Here is a 22,402-nt window from a genome sequence, read left to right as displayed (position 1 = left end):
GGAGCGTCCGAATTAATCACCACCTTCTGACCAATCACACGTCAAATAAACGCAAAACTGAAGTGACATTTTTGTCTCAATGCCCACCTTTGATTCTGACTTAAAATATAACTGTGTTTGTGTGTGCATGTGCAGCACATGTGTATACATCAACTGTTATTAAGCGTGCACACACACACACACTTTCTTAGCTGGTTGCTAAGCGACTTGCTCTCCAACAAGCTCTTTTTACTTAAATTCTCGCTCAGGCTGAAGGGCGAATCTGATGATGTGGAGTGTGTGGGATTATTTATTTATTTAAAGTGTGTGTGTGTGTGTGTGTGTGTGTGTGGGGGGGGGGGGGTCATGACTCACCACTCGTCTTTTTCCTGGTTGAAACCCTGTTATTTATTTCTTTTCATAATGATAATGGTGAATTGACAGAGGATAAAAATAACCTCAGAGCTACCATGTCAACCAATAACCAGGGCTAGTTAATGTTCGTGTGTGTGTGTGTGTGTGTGTGTGTGTGCGTGCGTGCGTGCGTTGATCATTAAAGCAATTAGCATGAGTCTAGTGGTAGTTCTACACTATAAATAAATAAATAAATCTCGCACTTATACAGCGCTTTTATCCAAAGCGCTTTACACTGTGTCTCATTCACCCATTCACACACACACACACACACACACACACACACACACACACGGTAGCAGAGCTGCCATGCAAGGCGCAAACCTGCCATCGGGAGCAACTTGGGGCGCTCCCTATGGACAAAACTGTTTAACATAGCCACGCCCACTAGACATACAATCTTTTAAATGTTAGCTGAAACTACCATAAAATAAAACTGGGCGGAGCTTAAATAATGCACATTTCAGGTTGTCACTGACTTTTACCTTTTTATATCATAATGGCCAAACATTATATACATATTATACATATATACACACACACACACACACACATTATATATGACAACAATGAGCACAATATTGTAATACATATTGTCTAAATGATTATCAGAAGGTGGATGAGAGGAACACAGGAGAAAGATTCTTTTTTGTTACAGCAATAGTTTGTGATAGTGGGGGGGGGGGGGGGCAATACTTTTGGCATGCTTGCACTTTAGAAAGCATTTCAGGTTTGAAACAAACTACAGTATTAAAATAAAATAAAATAAACAGTCTGCTCCTATTATTTCGGTATATTTTTGAGTAGAGGGTGCCAAAACTTCCACACACGACTATGCATTACGAGCGCGCGCGTCATCGTGTTTATTACTGAGAGTTGCCTCTGCGCTGGGACGCGACTGAAACACAACCGGGCAGCAGGATACGGGATATTTTTGGAAACACTTAAGCGCCGTCGTTTTAGCAGTAGCTTAGCAACAAGTCTTACTTACACACACACACACACACACACACACACACACACACACACACACACACACACAAAGAGCAATAAAGAATCCTGGATCAGTGTGTGTGATTAGTGTGTGACAGAAGCTAATCGGTAAGCTAATCAAATCAAACAGCTGATTGGCTATTTCTCTGTACCTTCAACTCGGATAAGCGAGTTCAAGCAGGACTGAGAGATATTGCCCAAAAAATAAACAAAAATCTACTTTCTAAATTTTCCTTACATTACGCAATTATGAATAAACTTTAATTGGCCTTTGGAAAACGTAGACGTGCGAAAATAGTAACAGCGCCATCTACAGCAAATTTTAAATAAAGAACTGAAGTGCTTTGAAACGTGCAGTTATTTGATGTGCGGATGTAATTTCCACTGAAACAGGAAGTCAGGGCGGGGCATATCGAGTGGCTCCTCCCATCTTTTAAACAGCCAATAGCGTTTATCTTACCTCACAGCCCGGGCTAAGCCGTACTCCACGGTCAGTACCACGGATTTTTTTGTCGTTTTAATGGGAATGATTACGGCGTACAGCTCATGGGAATCAAAACTCCAGTATCTCAGACTATTCGAATAAAGAATTTTTTGATCATCAGGATGACAATCCTGTTTTATTGAAAGAACAGGGATCTATCAGAGTCTGATCTTCACGACACGTGTTTGTGGAAGCGTATCATGGCACGAACAGAGGAGATTTCTGAGGACCTTGAAGCTCATCAGGCTGGAAAAGGTCACAAAACCATCTCTAAAGGAAAACGTCGCAGCAGATACTGAAAGAAAAGGTTCACATACTTTTGCACAGATCTGTAATATTGGATCATTTCCCTACATTTCTGTCTCGTTTGTTTAACTCTCTTCTCTTTATCTACTTCTTCATGACTTGTGTGAAAATCTGACGTTGTTTTAGGTCATATTTATATGCAGATATATAGAGAACTCTAAAGGGTTCACTAACTTTCAAGCAGCGCTGTAAGCCTCATTTACAGGTTTTATAATTCTACAGAATTCAGTTTCAATAAAAATGAAGACTGAACAGAATTCCGTGCATTTACACCGGCTTTATGGACTGTATTTATCCCACCGCGCTGCTGAACTCTGGATTGGTCAGATGGTGCTGAATAATATGAATGCGCTCGTTATCGTTATGTAATGCGTTATCGTTTCCATGGCAACAGCTCGTTCACAGGGACTCGTTATCTTTAAAAAGTTATTTGAAAAGGAATTTTGTTTAAAGCGGTTAGCGATGAGTAAATGATTTAATGATACAGTATGTTTGAAGAAGAGCTCCCAGAGAAGGTCTGTGATTGGTCGTCTGCTACGTCAGTCACATTTCTGTTGTCTGTTGAAAGTGGGCGGGGCTTAGCCATGTGTAACGTTCGGGATATTGTGCCTCATGACGTCGGTGTGTGAACTGAGATTTCAGTTAGAAAGGAATTAAACCTGCTTTAAAACGTACTGTTTTCAGATGTGTGTGTGTTTGTGTGTGTGTGTGTATGTGTGTGTGTGTTAAGAGGACCTGATGAAAGGGGTCCTTCCTCATGTTGCGGCTGGCCAGAGGCTCATCAAACGGAAACACCACCGAGTAGTTCTTAGCGTAGGACTCGTGACTGCGCTCTCGGATCCAGCGGTTGTTGTTGGTTAAAGAATGATGGAATCTCCTACAACACACACACACACACACACACACACACACACACACACACACACACACACACACACACACACACTCTCTATCTGTATCTGTCCCTCTCATCGATTAACAACAATGCTTGTTTAGGCGGGGATTTATCTAGATTTAGAAACACACACACACACGCACACACATACCTGATGTCGTAACCGTACATGTCCTTCTCAGGCCGCCCGTGAATGATCCAGTGAGCCAGTTCCTTCCCGCAGCCTCCTCCCAACATCATACCTGTCAATCAAATCCAATGAGCCGCTAATTAAACACGTCACACAGACACACGTTCTCCCTGATATCTGGAATGTCAGGGTCAGAACATCAGCTTGATTTACTCATTACCTTCCGGTGGCTTCCATCTAATATTAGCTAGTGTTAGAGTTAGCATAGAGTTGAGCTCATGTTAGAAATCAGCATGTGGGCTCCCGAGCGCTGCAAGAGTAAAGCGTTCGCTCTACAGTAGGGACATCACAAAATCGAATCGCGACAACGCCACAGCTATCCGTGGCCGGAAGAGAAGGGAGCAAAAATCCATGGCCTCTGGGTGGGAGGGGCATCGCAGAAAACATCGTTTACAGTGGAAACATTCACCTCAGGAGGTAAAGAACTCCATTAAAGTGACTCTACAGGACCCCGAGACCAACCGCTCACGCCAATCAATATACTGCTTCAGCAAAATGTCAGAGAGAGAGAGAGAGAGAGAGAGAGAGAGAGAGAAACAGAGACAAAGTGAGAGAGACAAAGAGAGAGAGATTGTGGGAGACAGACAGAAAGAAAGAAAAACAGAGAGAGAGAGAGAGATAGAGTGTGAGAGAGAGAGTCATAAATAAAGGAGGAATTGGGTTCTGTGGTCTGAAGAACAGAATCGTGAGATGTCCATCACTGAGAAGGACAAATGTGAAGATCGCTTTAGGAACTCGTCTACACGTTCCTCAACCCCAGTGAGGCTGCGTCTCCAACGGCTTCCTATACACCACGTCTGCTCACTACATAGTGTACGACGAGGTTACAGGTCTCGCTGTCTCGGTCTCTCACTGAGTCTCTGTTTCACTGAGTCTCTGTGTCGCCGTCTCTCTCTCTCTCTCTGTGTCGCTGTCTCTCTCTCTCTGTGTCGCCGTCTCTCTCTCTCTCTGTATCGCTGTCTCTCTCTCTGTATCGCTGTCTCTCTCTCTGTGTCGCTGTCTCTCTCTCTCTCTGTCGCTGTCTCTCTCTCTCTCTGTGTCGCTGTCTCTCTCTCTCTCTGTGTCGCTGTCTCTCTCTCTCTGTGTCGCTGTCTCTCTCTCTCTGTGTCGCTGTCTCTCTCTCTCTGTGTCGCTGTCTCTCTCTCTGTGTCGCTGTCTCTCTCTCTCTCTGTGTCGCTGTCTCTCTCTCTGTGTCGCTGTCTCTCTCTCTCTCTCTGTCGCTGTCTCTCTCTCTCTGTGTCGCTGTCTCTCGCTCTGTGTCGCTGTCTCTCGCTCTGTGTCGCTGTCTCTCTCTCTCTCTCTCTCTGTGTCGCAGTCTCTCTCTCTCTCTCTCTCTGTGTCGCAGTCTCTCTCTCTCTCTCTCTCTGTGTCGCTGTCTCTCTCTCTCTCTGTGTCGCTGTCTCTCTCTCTGTGTCGCTGTCTCTCTCGCTCTGTGTCGCTGTCTCTCTCGCTCTGTGTCGCTGTCTCTCTCGCTCTGTGTCGCTGTCTCTCTCGCTCTGTGTCGCTGTCTCTCTCTCTCTCTCTGTCGCTGTCTCTCTCTCTCTCTCTCTCTGTGTCGCTGTCTCTCTCTCTCTCTGTGTCGCTGTCTCTCTCTCTGTGTCGCTGTCTCTCTCGCTCTGTGTCGCTGTCTCTCTCTCTCTGTCGCTGTCTCTCTCTCTCTCTGTCGCTGTCTCTCTCTCTCTCTGTCGCTGTCTCTCTCTCTCTCTGTCGCTGTCTCTCTCTCTCTGTCGCTGTCTCTCTCTCTCTCTCTCTCTGTGTGTCGCCGTCTCTCTCTCTCTCTCTCTGTGTCGCTGTCTCTCTCTCTCTGTGTCGCCGTCTCTCTCTCTCTCTGTATCGCTGTCTCTCTCTCTGTATCGCTGTCTCTCTCTCTGTGTCGCTGTCTCTCTCTCTCTCTGTCGCTGTCTCTCTCTCTCTGTGTCGCTGTCTCTCTCTCTCTCTGTGTCGCTGTCTCTCTCTCTCTGTGTCGCTGTCTCTCTCTCTCTGTGTCGCTGTCTCTCTCTCTCTCTGTCGCTGTCTCTCTCTCTGTGTCGCTGTCTCTCTCTCTCTCTGTGTCGCTGTCTCTCTCTCTCTCTGTGTCGCTGTCTCTCTCTCTGTGTCGCTGTCTCTCTCTCTCTCTCTGTCGCTGTCTCTCTCTCTCTGTGTCGCTGTCTCTCGCTCTGTGTCGCTGTCTCTCGCTCTGTGTCGCTGTCTCTCGCTCTGTGTCGCTGTCTCTCTCTCTCTCTCTCTCTGTGTCGCAGTCTCTCTCTCTCTCTCTCTCTGTGTCGCAGTCTCTCTCTCTCTCTCTCTCTGTGTCGCTGTCTCTCTCTCTCTCTGTGTCGCTGTCTCTCTCTCTGTGTCGCTGTCTCTCTCGCTCTGTGTCGCTGTCTCTCTCGCTCTGTGTCGCTGTCTCTCTCGCTCTGTGTCGCTGTCTCTCTCTCTCTCTCTGTCGCTGTCTCTCTCTCTCTCTCTCTCTGTGTCGCTGTCTCTCTCTCTCTCTGTGTCGCTGTCTCTCTCTCTGTGTCGCTGTCTCTCTCGCTCTGTGTCGCTGTCTCTCTCTCTCTGTCGCTGTCTCTCTCTCTCTCTGTCGCTGTCTCTCTCTCTCTCTGTCGCTGTCTCTCTCTCTCTGTCGCTGTCTCTCTCTCTCTCTCTCTCTGTGTGTCGCTGTCTCTCTCTCTCTCTCTGTGTCGCTGTCTCTCTCTCTCTCTCTCTCGCTGTCTCTCTCTCTCTCTCTGTGTCGCTGTCTCTCTCTCTCTCTGTCGCTGTCTCTCTCTCTCTCTGTGTCGCTGTCTCTCTCTCTCTCTGTGTCGCTGTCTCTCTCTCTCTCTCTCTCTGTCGCTGTCTCTCTCTCTCTCTCTGTCGCTGTCTCTCTCTCTCTCTGTGTCGCTGTCTCTCTCTCTGTGTCGCTGTCTCTCTCTCTGTGTCGCTGTCTCTCTCGCTCTCTGTGTCGCTGTCTCTCTCTCTCTCTGTGTCGCTGTCTCTCTCTCTCTCTGTGTCGCTGTCTCTCTCTCCCTCTGTGTCGCTGTCTCTCTCTCTGTGTCGCTGTCTCTCTCGCTCTGTGTCGCTGTCTCTCTCGCTCTGTGTCGCTGTCTCTCTCGCTCTGTGTCGCTGTCTCTCTCGCTCTCTGTCGCTGTCTCTCTCTCTCTCTGTGTCGCTGTCTCTCTCTCTCTCTCTCTGTCGCTGTCTCTCTCTCTCTCTCTCTGTCTCTCTCTCTCTGTCGCTGTCTCTCTCTCTCTCTCTCTCTGTGTCGCTGTCTCTCTCTCTGTGTCGCTGTCTCTCTCTCTCTCTCTGTCGCTGTCTCTCTCTCTCTCTGTGTCGCTGTCTCTCTCTCGCTCTGTGTCGCTGTCTCTCTCGCTCTGTGTTGCTGTCTCTCTCTCTGTGTCGCTGTCTCTCTCTCTCGCTCTTTGTCGCTGTCTCTCTCTCTCTCTCTCTCTCGCTCTCTGTGTCTTGTGCAAGTGAGTGTGTAAGTGAGATGTGATCAGTGCAGTAGTTGGTAGACGAATTCTGCTGTCTCTCTACATCTGTCGCTCTCTGTCCGTCTCTCTCTCCCGGTCACTCTCTGACTGTCTCTCTCCCGGTCACTCTCTGTCTGTCTCTCTCTCCCGGTCGCTCTCTGTCTGTCTCTCTCTCCCGGTCACTCTCTGTCTGTCTCTCTCTCCCGGTCGCTCTCTGTCTGTCTCTCTCTCCCGGTCGCTCTCTGTCTGTCTCTCTCTCCCGGTCGCTCTCTGTCTGTCTCTCTCTCCCGGACGCTCTCTGTCTGTCTCTCTCTCCCGGTCGCTCTCTGTCCGTCTCTCTCTCCCGGTCGCTCTCTGTCCGTCTCTCTCTCCCGGTCGCTCTTCGTTTCTCTGTCCCTGTCTCGCTCCGCCTGTCTCTGTCTCGCAGACTTCCTGGGAATTATTATTTAAGCCCGAGGAGAGGCGAGTGGGTGGAGCCACTGCACAGAATATTAGGGAACACAAAGGGAACCAGACAGAGAGGACAAGGTCTCCGTGACTGTGCATACTGACCCTCATCACACACACACACACACACACACACACACACACACACACACACACACACACACACACACACACACACACACACACACAGGTTCACCTCTGAGGGAGCAGTCCCCTGTGTTACAGCACTGTGCGCTATAATTACAATTAACTACTGAATGTAAAATCAAATAAATTACACATTAAAGAAAGAAACAGTCACGGTGACGGTGGAAACAAGACGAGAAAAGAACAAAGGAAAGGAACGACGACAAAAACAAAGCAAAGAAAGAAAAAAAAAAAGGACAGTGACGGAAGGAAGAAAAGAAGGGAGGGAGGAAAGAAAGAAAAAAAGGAACAGTGATGGAAGGAAGGAAGGAGGAAGGATGAAAGAAAGGAAGAGGGAATGAAAAGAGAAGAAAATGTAAAAATAAGAAGGAAGGAAAGAGAGAAGAAGTGAAAAGGGAGACTGGTGGAAGGAGTAAAGTTAGGAAGAAAGGAAAGAAAGATGCCTTGCTGCTGGTCATATTCTACCCCATGCTGGGACTCTTACAACTCTGTGTGTGTGTGTGTGTGTGTGTGTGTGTGTGTGTGTGTGTGTGGTACCTGCACTATTGAAGCCACATCCCAGGAAAAATCCCCGGACTTCAGGAGCCTCGCCCATCAGCGGCTTGTGATCTGCAGTGAATGATTCTGAACAACAACAACGTTTTTTTTAATAATAATAAATATTATATTATATTATATATATATTTTTTTTAAATAAAGGCTCCATTAAAAAGTAGTCAAACAGATGAATGTTCACTCCTCGCACACTCTCTGGAGAGGAACTGGTCCTGTTGATGCCAATTTATCGCGTACTGTAAGAGATTCTGATTTACAAACTGACTCACTGACTCACGTGACAGGAAGATGGAGACGCTTCATGTCAAAAGATTTATTTTACTCTAAAGCCAAAACATTATTTATTCATTTTTTCCCCCTCACAAAAGTAAGGCTTTCTAGGCTTCAAAGCCGTATTGTGTTCGTCTCTTAAACGGATAAAGCGCATGAGTTTTGTTGTCGCTGGCGTTTAGCGTAGCGCCCGAAGCCGTATTTACCTGCGCTGTGTGTGGACGTGACCTGGGGCTCCTGCGCTGTGAAAACAACATTTCACACCTGTCAGCTCCCATCAGAGCGAGTCACAGCCGCAGGAGCTACAGCCTCGGCCAATCCACACGCACGCGCACACGATGACGTGAGCCAATCAGCGACGAGGTCATGGACAACGTTCTACACAAAATCATTCCCATCTGTATCTGAATTCCAGCTATACAGCGTGCTGCGTGTACGCGTAAATCTACATGCGTGTACCTGGTCCACAGACGGTGGATTTGATCCCAGTCCGCTCCAGAGCAGGAACCCGGTTAACTGCTCCCTCGATGTGCTGCATGAAGACGTCCCAGTCCAGGTCAAACAGGCTGAAGGCAAATTTATCCGACACCTGTACGACGAAAACACAGACTTGATATGACCTGCGCAGACAGACCTGCGCAGACAGGGACAGACAGGGGCAGCAAGACAGCCGTACACTCAGACACAGACACGACTACAGATATCCATAGATGGCCACAGACACAACCACAGACACAACCAGAGACATCTCAAAAGATGACCACTGGCAACAAATGCAACCAGAGACATGACCACAGACACAACCAAAGATGACCACAGACACCTACATACACCCACAACCACATAACCGCTGACACAACCAGAGATGAACACAATCACATACACAAATCCCTATCACAGACTCCAACAGACACAACAGCAGAAAACCACAGACGTGCAAAGACACAGGCGTGGATGACCTCAGACACAACCAAAGATGACCAGACACCAAAACACAGACACAACCACAGACACCTATAGATGCAATCACAGACATAACCACAATCAAATACACGGTCACTATCACAGACTCCAACAGACAACTATAGACACAATCAGATGACCAGACACCCAAACACCCACAGACACAACAACAGACAACCAGACACCCAAACTCCCAAAACACAGCTATAAACAGAACAGACGACCAGACACCCAAAACACAGCTATAGACACAACAGACGACCAGACACCCAAAACACAGCTATAGACAAAACAACATACGACCAGACACCCAGACTCCCAAAACACAGCTATAAACAGAACAGACAACCAGACACCCAAAACACAGCTATAAACAGAACAGACGACCAGACACCCAAAACACAGCTATAGACACAACAGACGACCAGACACCCAAAACACAGCTATAGACACAACAACACACGACCAGACACCCAGACTCCCAAAACACAGCTATAAACAGAACAGACAACCAGACACCCAAAACACAGCTATAGACACAATAACAGACAACCAGACACCCAAAACACAGCTATAGACACAACAACAGACGACCAGACACCCAAAACACAGCTATAGACAAAACAAGACGACCAGACACCCAAAACACAGCTATAGACAAAACAACAGACGACCAGACACCCAAAACACAGCTATAGACACAACAGACGACCAGACACCCAAAACACAGCTATAGACGCAACAACAGATGACCAGACACCCAAAACACAGCTATAGACAAAACAACAGACGACCAGACACCCAAAACACAGCTATAGACAAAACAGACGACCAGACACCCAAAACACAGCTATAGACGCAACAACAGATGACCAGACACCCAAAACACAGCTATAGACGCAACAACAGATGACCAGACACCCAAAACACAGCTATAGACAAAACAAGACGACCAGACACCCAAAACACAGCTATAGACAAAACAACAGACGACCAGACACCCAAAACACAGCTATAGACAAAACAACAAACGACCAGACACCCAAAACACAGCAATAGACACAACAACAGACGACCAGACACCCAAAACACAGCTATAGACACAACAACAAACGACCAGACACCCAAAACACAGCTATAGACACAACAACAGACGACCAGACACACACCCACATCCACAGACGACCACAAACAGACCTGCAGCACCATGTTTAGATGTGCACAGACCCTGACAGAAACTCAGCACGTAATTAGGTCGTGTGTGATGTGGTCAAGAACATGACACATCATACTGTCATATACACACACACAGTATTCCATGCAATTCATCATGTCTATTCACAACACACACACACACACACACACACACAGCCGTAAAAGACACAAATATTCTAAAAGTAAACTTTATCTCGAGTGAGCCTGTGCTGCTGTCGTGACTGAAATTGGATAAAAACTCCCACACGAAGACTGAAATTAGAAATGTGCAAACACTCGCACATCCCACCCAGAAACACTGCAGCTTCAAAACCCACTGTGTGTGTAAAGCCACAGCGACCCCCTGCAGGACACTCACCTCGTCCCAGAAGATGGGGTTCTGCTCGTAGCCTCCCACAGACAGGGCGTCGCCCTGCAGACGAAGGTAGACCGAGGCGTCGTGGTCCCGCACGTTGGGCATGTTCTGAAAACAAACAAACAAACAAACAAACAATAAATAAACAAACGGGATCAAGGTTAAGGTCATTCTCATTAAAACAGGACCAGCTGAGATCAGCTGTGTTACAAAGTTAACTGAAAGAATCAAAGATATGTAAATGAAGCTGTAATCCTGGATTGTGATTGGTCCGAAAATGGTGATTAGTTCTCTCTAACAGCAGCGCAGGTTTACATTAACGTGCTCGTTCTGATACGTTATCGTTTCTATAGCAACAGCTCACAAAAATCATCGATATGGTCCAAGTTTTCCATAAGGAGAGGAAGTCTTTATTTAACACGTATGGAAGGAGTCTCCAGTATCAGTATCAGCGCTTTGTAAATTGAAGGGCCGAGGAGTTTGCGCTTCTTTGCGGTTTCTCAGTAACCTCCGCTTCATTATACCCACACACCCCCCCCCCCCCCCCCCCCCCCGCGGAGATTTATCCGATAACAGCACGACACCGAGTGTTATTCCTTACATGCACTGTACCCAGAAATACTGCGTTTTACAACTTTACGTAACAGTTTTAACAAACACATAACCCGGTCGCAGTACACGTTAACACGCCGTTAATCCCCAATATTTATTCCCCCTCAGAATCCCACAATTCTCCCCTCTTCTGCACACACACGCATACACAAGCACAAAGCATTTTTAACCACAAACATCATGGACGTCATCACAGAAGATGGATTACAGACACATGACCACAGTCGGTTGGGTTCGCTCAGCCTGATGGTCCATGTGAAGGAAGTGCGCACCGGTTTAACGGTTTAATTATCTCAGGTCGGGGAGCTTCTATACTCTAAATTCTCTCGATTCATCATCGAGCGCGTGGGTCGATTAGCATGCGCGCGACACGTGAACGCTGCAGACTGACGGCGTGATGAACGGCACGAAACAGCGGTTACTGTAATGCTCAGAGAGAGAGAGAGAGAGAGAGAGAGAGAGAGAGAGAGAGAGAGAGAGAGAGAGGACATCTGGTGGACAGAACTACTGAACCAACACACACACACACACTCTCACTCTCTCACAGCAGCAGGGAGGTTGCATAATGTTAGCTGAGGCTTTCAGCTGTGGAGAAGAACGATCTCATGCTGCCTGTTGTGTTTTTGCTGGTGCAGTGTGAAAGCTGTGTTATTGCATAAGAAGGGATAAGAATAACACTGTCACTTTATTCTGAGACACTCACCACCCACCCACCCACACACACACACACACACACACACACACAGAGAGTGAGAGAGTGAGAGAGAGACACACACTGTGGCTCAAAAAAAAGAAAAGAAAAAAAAGAAATGGACAGTTTCACGTGTGACGAGGAAAACAAGACCATATAAAAGATAGCGAGAGAGTGAAAATGTTACTGTGGAATGTTAGAGGAGGACGCGGAGGGGGCGGAGTTACGGGGGGGGGTGTTACAGGGAGCTTTATGGAGGGGGAAGTTACAGGGGAGCGTTACGTTAGGGGTGAAGAAGGGATGTTACTGTTTCGGAGGGGACGTTCAGGTAGAGATGAGACAGTTGCAGAGTAAGTGGTGCAGAGACGTTACAAAACACGATGTTACACAGGGAAACTGTTACGCATGAGACGGTACAGAAGACATGTTACTGTTACAGAGGAGGTGAAACACAGGGGACGGGACAGAAAGGGCAGTACAGATGGGACGGTACAGAGGTGACGTTATAAGAAGAGGCGTCACAGAACGGAGGGTACAGACGAGACATTACAGAGAGGACATAATGGCTACAGACGGGACATTACGGGTTCACAAAGTACAATTCGCGAGACAGCAATACAGGTACAGAGGGGATGATGTCACCTGAATCCCCTCGATCCTCTCCGTCACCACATAGGCATGATGCATGGCAATGAGAGGAACATTCACGCCGGCCATCTTCCCCAGGTTAGTGGCCCACACACCTGACACCAGAGCAGAGACAAGAGCATTCATTAACCAGGACTCACGATACAGGAGGAACTTCAGGAAGAAAGACAACCGAACCCTTTCATTCTTAATTTCAGTACAGACCAGCGAACAAAACTCACCTCAGTAGAGGAAGTACACCTGGTGAGAGCTAGTGAAACATAACCGAGTGAGCAAAAGCTAGCCCATCAGGCGTAGCTACTCTAACTATAACGGCCTTTAGTGGCTTGAACGATGTCGCAGGCGGAGTCTCAGATAAACGGCTGTCAATCAAGTGTGCTCATTTCTCAGGCTGGTCGGATCAGACAGTTCATCGCATTTACGTCCTGTTTTCTCAGATCAAACACTCAAGTCCATCACCGTACAAATATTTACAACCATTTATACGGTTCCCGCCGACTTACCTCCAACTTAACCCCGACTTAACTCCGACTTAACTCCGACTTAACTCCGACTTAACTCCGACTTAACTCCGACTTAACTCCGACTTAACTCCGACTTAACTCCGAGTGAGCTTTTAGCATTATCAGTTCCTTACACCTGGCCAGTGAATTTTAATTAATAATAAACTGACCTTCCGCGTGCATAATCCGTCATCACAGCTTCGCTCTCCAAAAATAAATAAATAAATAAATAAATAAATCTCACTAATGACTTGATTACATTTAAGGACTCTTTCAAAGATGAGCAGAAGGACAGTAGTTTGAACACTCGACCAATCAGAGACGAACCAGACGGAGAGAATTGTAAACTGGTTTTATTTTTAAAATGTGGAGGAAAATAAAGGCTTCGCGCTTCAGTGGAAACCTTTCAAAGGTCAGATGCAGCTTCTTATACACACATCAGGTCTGAAGCAGCACTAATCTCCATCCTGCGTTAATATCACCCTCCGCAGTATGTAAACCAGGAGCGCCCTCTTCTGGTCATGCAAGAAAATACATGCACAAACAGTGAGCACTAGACTGGCTCCATATACATGTATGAGACGTGCTGTATCTTCAGACCCGTCTCCTTCGACGCTTGCCTGTCACACTGTCAGTGTTCGTCATAAGAGCGATCCGCCCTGTAGGGCCGTCACCCACGCTCACTCTCACCCCACCTTCAGGGTGTCTGATATATGAGAAGACATATTATTGGATTTATTAACGGAATATATTATTATTTAAATGGACACACTGGTGGATTTATTGAGAGATTTAACACATCGACATGAAAATGCTTCTTTCTTTTACTTTATCGTCATATTAATAATTAGTTTTTACTGCATTGCTAGGCGTACTGCTCTGGGTTTTTTTTTTATTTTATTTTTATAAACCATATTTAATTTCTTTCAGTAATCTAATTCACGATGCGGCCAGCGTGCAGACGCGCTGTCCAATCAGAGCAACTCGACCTAACGCAGTTCATTACTTCCGTAAACACGTCGATTATTTGACTTGTAAAATCCTCAATCCATTCCTGAGGAAATATTCCAATACGTGATTAAATAAAGTGTTAAAGCATTTATTTATTTATTTATTTGATGCAACTCTAATATGTATTTGTAATTTTAAAAAAATAAAGATTATATACAGTTCTGTGCAAAGAAATGCTGTAGATAAAAGACGCCTTTAAAAAAATAACGAAATCAAATGTTTCTACATTTAAATGATTTTAAAAAATATATATATTATAAAGGGCAGTAAACATTAATAAATGAAACAAAGTCAATATTTGGTGTGACGACCCTTTGCTTTAAAAATAAAATAGCAGTGTCGTGTACAATAAGTGCGGGTTCATAAGGAAATTAGCTGTAACGGTTCCTTTGACTTTCGCACACATTTTTTTTTCCTGGCAGAGGCTTACAAAAGGTTTTTTTATTTTTTAAAAAGAAAAGAAAAATTCAGAAGTGTAATGAAGTCAGAGCAGGAATGTGTGTATGGTGCCGTGATATAAACCTGCGCAGTTCACCACACACGGGGTATCAATGGTCCCAAATTCCGTTTCCACTGCTTTCACCCTCCTCACACCCACGTGGTCCGTCTTCACCTGGATGCCCGTCACGGGGCAGTTCTCGATCACCTGCAGACAGGAAGCTTCATTTCATTATTTCCTAGCAAGTTAAATGAATAATTAACTGTGGTCCTGTCTGTAATTTAAATTTTTTAATTTTTTTAAAAAATTGAGTAAAAACTGTTAACTGTGCTGTTGCGCTTCATCATGTATATTCACACTGTAAAACCTGTTAAACAACGTTTAATGTAATTATAAAAACAAATAGATAGAAAAAAAATAGATAAATAGTAATAATAAATTGCACTGAAATGGAATAAAAGTTGGGGAGATGCTGTTATAGGAAAATAATCAACTATAGGGTGGTGACAGTGCGCCTGCTTCATCACACCACTCTGTCACTTCGTGTATTACTTTTTACTGTAATAATAATAATTATTATTATTATTATTATCATTATAATAATAAATTTAATACACACAAAAGATATATTTAAACTTGCATGGTTCCAGACATGGAATAAATCCAATCTGGCAACCCAGGCTGTAAAATGGCAGCCCACTGATTAGTTTAATGTTTAACAGAGATGTTATAAATAGACTAAGTCCCTTGTGTAAAGTTCTTAAGGTAAAATAAAATCATTGTGATAAAAAGGTATCTGGGCTAAAATAATATCTCTGAGGTTCAAAAAAAAAAAAAAAACTAAAATAATGCTCCAGAGCTATGGTTCCTGAACTGAAGTCAAGTTTCTTGGCTAAAGTATCTGAAGTTAAATAAACGGTCTGCACTAACGTTCCTAAATAACGAATCTGTTACTGTAGAGATTCATTTACTGTGCACCATTTCATTCTAAGTGCGCACTCTAATGCATGATCATGGTACACTGGGTATAGTCCAGTAGAGAACCGGTCTGTGGTACCGTGGCTCCACGGGCAGAAGCTGCTCTGGACAGGGTGGTACAGGTACCAGCAGGGTCCATAGTGCCGTCTTTGGGGACGTACAGAGTCCCGTACAGATCCTTCACGTTCATCAGGGGGTAAAGCTCTTTGGTTTCTGCAGGTGAGAGCACATACGACTCGATACCGTACACCTTCCCCAGCTGGGCAAGCAGAGAGAAGAACCAATACCATTCAAAAATACATAAAGCTATGTATAACATTTATTATTAAAGTCACACAGACAAATACACTTGTAGCTGCAGATCTTTATCTCTCTCTCTCTCTCTCTCTCTCTCTCTCTATATATATATATATATATACATATAAAATGTGGCTTATGTGGATTTACAAACAGCGTAAACAAAGGAAAGAAATTTTAGTCATGGAATGCGTTCCCGTTTCAAAGCGATCAGATTAAAAACACATCTTACTGATTAAGAAGCTGAGGATTTTGACTCGGCGTGACGTACCGACATGAGGCGTTTGTACTCGTCCAGTCTCTGCTTGTTGGAGGCGATAAACAGGCCTCCGTTCTGGATCCAGCCCGTCTCCAGGCCCGTCTCCTCCTCCAGCTCCGAGCTGACCACGTTCCTCGTGTGGGCCAAAAGTTCCACCTCCGTATCGCTCGGCCTCAACTGCCACAACAAACCTGAGAGACAGACCGCAGGAGAGTGAGACACGCCATAGCGTTATATCCATTACTGAGCCAGTCGTACTGTAAATAAATACTGAACTGGGTTCGGTATACAGCGTCAGTATACATGTGCTCCCTACATAGGGTCAACAAATAAATCATTTCTTAGACTAACGTTCTGGAGGTTCCTGAACAAAAAGCTCCTAGTAGAACATTCTTAAAATAAAAGGTTCCTATCTTAAACTTCCTGAAGAAAAAAGTTCCTTAAGTAATTAGAGATGCGTCACTTCACCGTGTTTCTTCCTATTCACTACAAGTGCTCCCTACACAGGGCATAATGGTGCCCCTTTTTGTCATGTTTGTGAATATTAAAGTATCGGCACCCCGGCTTCATTTAGGCTGCCTGGCAGCATTACAACAAGGCTTGAGCTATATAACGATTTAATCATCTCTACGTGAAATTAAACTGCCACTATATCCAGCGACATCAGATTTACATCCTATTATATAACCAGAAGTGCCAAACTTGAGTAAACTTTAGCTCAAGTCATCACTTTAAAAAGATGACAAAAGCAGGCTTCTTTTTTCTCCCCCAATAAAGACAGGAGATGACGCCAATCAACACGTGAACACGGAATGACTGACAGTCACGTAGGTGCTCTCGAATATTAAACTGATCCACTGGAAGCCCCGCCCCTTCCCTTCATCTCACAGTGATGATCTTTCGACTGGATTTTCCAGCTGATGTGAAATAAAATCTAGCAGTGTGTGACTGTCTCGGTTAACGAGGGACAAAAATGGTTTATAGAAAAAAAAACCCGGGCCGATTTTTTTTATCCAGAAGATTAAACAGTCCTACAGTGAAGCGTCTAATGTGGATGTCAGACACGCGATTTGTACAAGGATTATACAGAACCAGTTATAAACCCACCATCCAGCTGATCGTAATATTCTTAATTGTTCAGTTCTGGATAGATTCCAGCTCATTCTTAATCTTCTTAAAACAATAATCACCAGAACAGTGACGGAAAAAACCCCAACAAAGAGCCGTATAGCGAAAGCTAATTTCCTCGAACGATCTGAAGACATTGGTGCTGTGGCGTCAGGCCAAGCGCTGACTCCAGGAATCGGACTTCCTTCCACATGCATTCCGACCGCACGGCAGCCTCGGCAACTCTCCCTAAACCTAAAATAGCAGAAAGGATCATTTTCCTGTAGTTTATTTTCGGTTCCGTACAATTCGACTGTTTATCACAGTCTTTTAAAATGATAACCTGTGAGTGGGGGTAGAATCCGTAACCCACACAAACCTCATGACAACGAACTGGATTCGTGTTTAATGGACTGGTACAGTTACACGTGTAAACCCAATCCCAGACATGGGGCTACTACTGCCGTTCTAGCTCTTACCCTGATGCTCAAATCTGAATGCAACTCACATTCCAGTGCAACACGACATGCTAAATAGCATTATTTGAATTACAAATGGCCTGGATGAGGACTACATGCAAAACCATTACAGACTATGTTTACAAACAAACAAACAAACAAACAAACAAACACCGCACACATCAAATAAGCTCTATAATCGCTGTATAATTTTCTCGAAAAAGTTACGTTCAATACTTTCGGCACAAAATGAATCCCATAATTATTGACTTCGGAGTGTTACGGTGTATTACAGCCAGAAGAACACAGCATGTCTGACAGCTTGATTAATAATACCACATATTTGTGTACGAGAAATTCCGGTTTGAAGTGTTAGAACTCTCGGGGTTCTTCAGTTTGTCCCGTTTTTAAATGTAAAGAGAACCCTTACGTCTTACTGTAAATACTAATCCCTATGTTGTGTCACGTGTACCTGCAGTGTGCCACGTCGTCCCCGCCGTCAGTCTGTCCCTCTCCAGGAGCACTACATTGGTCATGCCCATCTTACACAGGTGATAGAGCGTCTGACATCCCAGACTGCCGCCTCCGATCACCACGGCGTCCGCGGATCGGGGCAGAGGTTTGGTGGGTCCGCTCAATCCGCTCTCTTCTTTGAGGGTCTTGGTGTAGGGGACGCTTTTCTCTGTGGTGTGTTCACTCTGGACGCTGTAGCGGCGAGCGGCAGGACAGTAAAGCGACCCTAACGGTCGGCGGTACGCCACCGCCCTCCGCACCGCGCTCCCCAAGAAGGCCATGACCCCTGTGACGACACAGATCCGAAATCAGCAACAACAGCGTACGAGGACGGGCCCGGAAACTAAAGGACCGAACCATGAGCAACACAGGGGTGATGTTTTATTTTAATACAGCGGCTGCTTCCTGAAATATTACAATTCTTAGCCAACACACCTACAAATAAAATATCAGGAAAACAGTTTGTTCATAATCATTCGTGCCTGTTCGTACAGAGTATCGAAAAGAGCGTGCACAACGCTGCTTTTTCTCTGGCCTGCTTTCTTCAGATTAGAAATCGCTGAAGCAACAAACAGCGAATCAGGACGGAGATATTCCCATCAGGGGCCTTAAGCTCAATAAAAACCATTAACCATTAACAAGTGATACCGTGCAGCCGTGACAATAATAGAGTAATAACTAAAAGGCAATTAATAAAGAAGGGTCAGAGTCCTGGGAAATACTGACGTGACGAACAGTATTCAGTGTAATTCCCAGGAAATTACTGGGAAGATAATGTGTGAATAGATGCTGATACGTTAATAGGAAAAGTACGTGATCTTTATATACCAACAGGAAATTGGAGCATGGTGGTTTTTATTTTTTTAGCTGTTCACCATGAGGACAGAAATTTTTTGTCAGGAAACATTTGAATAAACTTTCTGCCGTGTAAATTCCACCACATCGGTGGAACATCACTTCCTGTGCAACTTCATGGTAAACATGAACGGGTGACTCGAGATAAAATACCGTTTGCAGGCTTAAGTGTGAATGAAAGAAAAGTGTGGAATGACGAATGATCCGTTCTAAAGGATTCATTCTAAACTCCTCCAGTCTGTCGTGATCGGTCTAGCGCTGTCGGCGAGCAGCCGATGAAGACCAGAGGCGGGGCTTTTTATTACGAACCCACGTAGGTTAGTACAGGAAGGGAGTCTGGAATCACTAACGACTCGATTCAGCTGTTCAGAATCGATTCCTTCTTTTAGGAGTCGATAACTCTGTCTTACGTTGTTTTACGTTCACAAACGGCTACGTATATAACACACTAGATGAAAGGGAATATCTGAAAAACTATAATAGGTGCACTTTAAAACTGTATAGTGTAAAACCACCTGCAGGACTGAACAGTTCTGGTGTTGCTGGGGGAGGAGCTAGGGGAGGAGCTCATTTCCAGCCCACAAAAACACCAATAGGATTAAATAAATACATGAATTAGGGAGATCCTTTGCGCGGTCATATAGACAATATATTGTCGATGACAGTTTATAAACACGATCTTTAATATTATCTGATTTTTACAAGTCTACAAACACTTTGTTTTGTTTTTTTAAATGTCAGACTGGCCCTTTAAGTGGAACACAAGCCTGCAGGTCCGAATAGCGGTGGATATTTTCAGCAGCACTGCTGTTCAGACTTATTCCGAATCTACACCACTGCTTTAACATCCACATCAGTGCTCTGCGTTTCTAATCTGAGTGTTTATGCTAACTGTGTTACTTCCTTTAACAACACACACAACAACACACATCCGGGACTTTTTTATGCCACTCAAAACACTCAGAACTCACCGAGTTGCAGGATTTTAATCCTCCAGGTTCGTTTCAGTTCCACAAAATGTCGCCCGCGTTCAAATTACAAACAGCGTCAAAATATAGCGTGTGTGTGTATGCAGGGTAAACAACGTTCATATACACACACACACACACACACACACTTGCAGTAAAGTTGCAGCGTGTGAGGATTGGGGTGTGTCTCAAATCAACATCTAGTTCCCTTCAGAGTGAAACACCAAACTGAAGCACAGCCCGGAACCAAAGTAAGAGAGTCATCAAGGGGACTAGATTTAGTGGAACACAGGATGCGTGGCCCGAGGTCAGAGGTGGAAAGCGAAACTTTAGTAAAACTTCATTACCGTACTGTAGCATTACCAAAATATTTGAGAGGATTTGTATTTTCTTAGTATTGTGTATTCTTAGTAGTGAGTCCGATTGTCCAAAATGGCGGCTCTCGGTTTAGTTCATGTAGAGTAGGCTGAGATGGGGGCGGAGAAAAGGAGCACTGGGGGCGTGTCTACAAAAAAAGACTGACAGGAGTCCCATGTAAACACAAAGAAGCATTCCAGGCTATAATATACTTAAACTGAGGCCGTGGATTAAACTATTATTTATTTATCATGTTCTAAATACTTTATAGGTTATTTGTAATAGAAAGAAAAATGAACAAAATATACATGTGTTGAAGTTTTTACGTTGTTAAATTTTGTTCCTAAAGTCACCCTTTAACTGGAGCTTTGTTTCACAACTTTCTCGGTTAATCAGGACTCCAGGACGTTTGCAGGATCAGAAGCCTGGACTTTAGCGAACGATTCATCGTGTAAGAATTCCTCAAACACATGGCATTCACTTGAGCAGGAACACCACCAGAGAACGCAGACAATGCAGATGTCTTTAAAGAGAAAGCTGTATTACGACTGCTTTTTCCAGCTCTGTCCAGCGTAGTTTCAGTCTGTTGTTATCTGAGGAGGTCCTGACGAACGACAGGGAGGCGTTGGCCATGGAGATCATTTCTGATTGGCTGTCAGACGAGGGCAGGGTTACTAGAGGTCAGCAGTTATCTCAGTGTGGAGCTGGAGTGAATTTCTGAGCCTCTGATAACATGTCCCGGTGCCAAAGACCAAAGTTCAGCCTTGTGACAGTTTTGTTTGTAACTGTTATTTCATATAAAGTTATTTTTTTTTACACCGTGGATTTGATTGAAATCAGACTTGATTCAGACTTTGATTCAATCTATTTCAGACTTGGCTTAAACATTAATCATAAAAACATTAACACACTCTCAACTGTTTTTTTTGTTTGTTTGTTTGTTTGTTTTTTTCTCCAAAACAGGACACGGATTCTCTTCAAAGCAAAAGGTTTAGCAGGGAAGGTTCTGAGCTATTTTAACGAAAGACAAACTTACGGTGCGCAGACTCAGCTCCAAAGAGTGCAAAAGTTTGCATCCCCTATGGGTTTTGAATGGGGGGGGGGGGTGGACGACACGCATATACATTACAATCATTATAAAAAGTATATAATAAGAACAATAAATAATCAAATAAAAACAATTACTTGTAAATAGGGAAAGTAAATAGGGATGTAAAAGAAGTTGGAGGTATTTATAAAGGTAAATGGTGGACATTATTGGAAAACATTTATATCTCATTCAGATGCATTTATTTAACCTTTAATATCTTAGCAACGTCTTTATTTTTCTCTACTCTCTCCTCATTTAAAGCTGAAAGCCTGAGATTTTTCTCTCTACACTTTCCACCTTCACTTCTCTTCCTTCCTCTAGTTTTTTTTAATGTAAACTATTCTGTCTGTTGTATAGCGAGATTAATAGTAGTATTAGTCTGGCTTATATACAGTACAATGACTGTTTTTCCCACAGTAGCAGGTCAGGGTCATGTGAGGAGATGCATGTTTATGATGTTCCGCTCCACTTACACTAATCTGAGTGAAACACGCTACAGCTGAGGCTCCGTATGCCTCGGGTTTTTCCTGACATGCTTGTCTGGTTCTTCCATTTGATCAAATGTACCCAATTTCACTTTCCCCAAGTGAAGTCAACCACACAAGACATGCTCGGTGTCTGGAATTCACTTCCTGACTTTTAAACTGGAGCTACAAGATTAATTACGAATAAAAACGAATAAAAGCGAGAAAAAACCTTCTGCCTCAAATCACATCAGTGACGTCTCTGACGTGCTGATGTACACGGTGCTGATGGACACGGTGTTGATGGACACGGTGTTGATGTACACGGTGTTGATGGACACGGTGTTGATGGACACATTGTTGATGGACACGGTGTTGATGGACACGGTGTTGATGGACACGGTGTTGATGGACACATTGTTGATGGACACGGTGTTGATGGACACGGTGTTGATGGACACATTGTTGATGGACACAGTGTTGATGGACACATTGTTGATGTACACGG

At 44.6% G+C, this 22,402-nt stretch overlaps 1 protein-coding gene across 1 annotated transcript in view; it reads right to left on the bottom strand.

The window, feature by feature from the left end:
- sardh (sarcosine dehydrogenase) overlaps positions 1–20,883 on the bottom strand; it is a 31,313-nt gene extending 10,430 nt beyond the window's left edge. Inside the window, exons 1-11 of the mRNA XM_053686752.1 lie at positions 19,987–20,883; positions 18,120–18,446; positions 16,095–16,273; positions 15,606–15,785; positions 14,632–14,755; positions 12,590–12,690; positions 10,648–10,752; positions 8,571–8,700; positions 7,824–7,910; positions 3,223–3,313; positions 2,912–3,053 (exon numbers count right to left, since the gene is read on the bottom strand). Coding sequence (XP_053542727.1) covers positions 2,912–3,053; positions 3,223–3,313; positions 7,824–7,910; positions 8,571–8,700; positions 10,648–10,752; positions 12,590–12,690; positions 14,632–14,755; positions 15,606–15,785; positions 16,095–16,273; positions 18,120–18,441 — 1,461 coding nt within the window. The 5' untranslated portion in view covers positions 18,442–18,446; positions 19,987–20,883. The remainder of the gene's footprint in view (positions 1–2,911; positions 3,054–3,222; positions 3,314–7,823; positions 7,911–8,570; positions 8,701–10,647; positions 10,753–12,589; positions 12,691–14,631; positions 14,756–15,605; positions 15,786–16,094; positions 16,274–18,119; positions 18,447–19,986) is intronic.
- Between the last annotated feature and the right edge of the window lie 1,519 nt (positions 20,884–22,402).

Source organism: Ictalurus punctatus, chromosome 16 (genome assembly GCF_001660625.3).
Source record: "Ictalurus punctatus breed USDA103 chromosome 16, Coco_2.0, whole genome shotgun sequence".
In the NCBI taxonomy this organism is placed as follows: Eukaryota; Metazoa; Chordata; class Actinopteri; order Siluriformes; family Ictaluridae; genus Ictalurus; species Ictalurus punctatus.
Note: the sequence above shows the minus strand (reverse complement) of the source record. Positions and strands in the feature narration are given on the sequence as shown.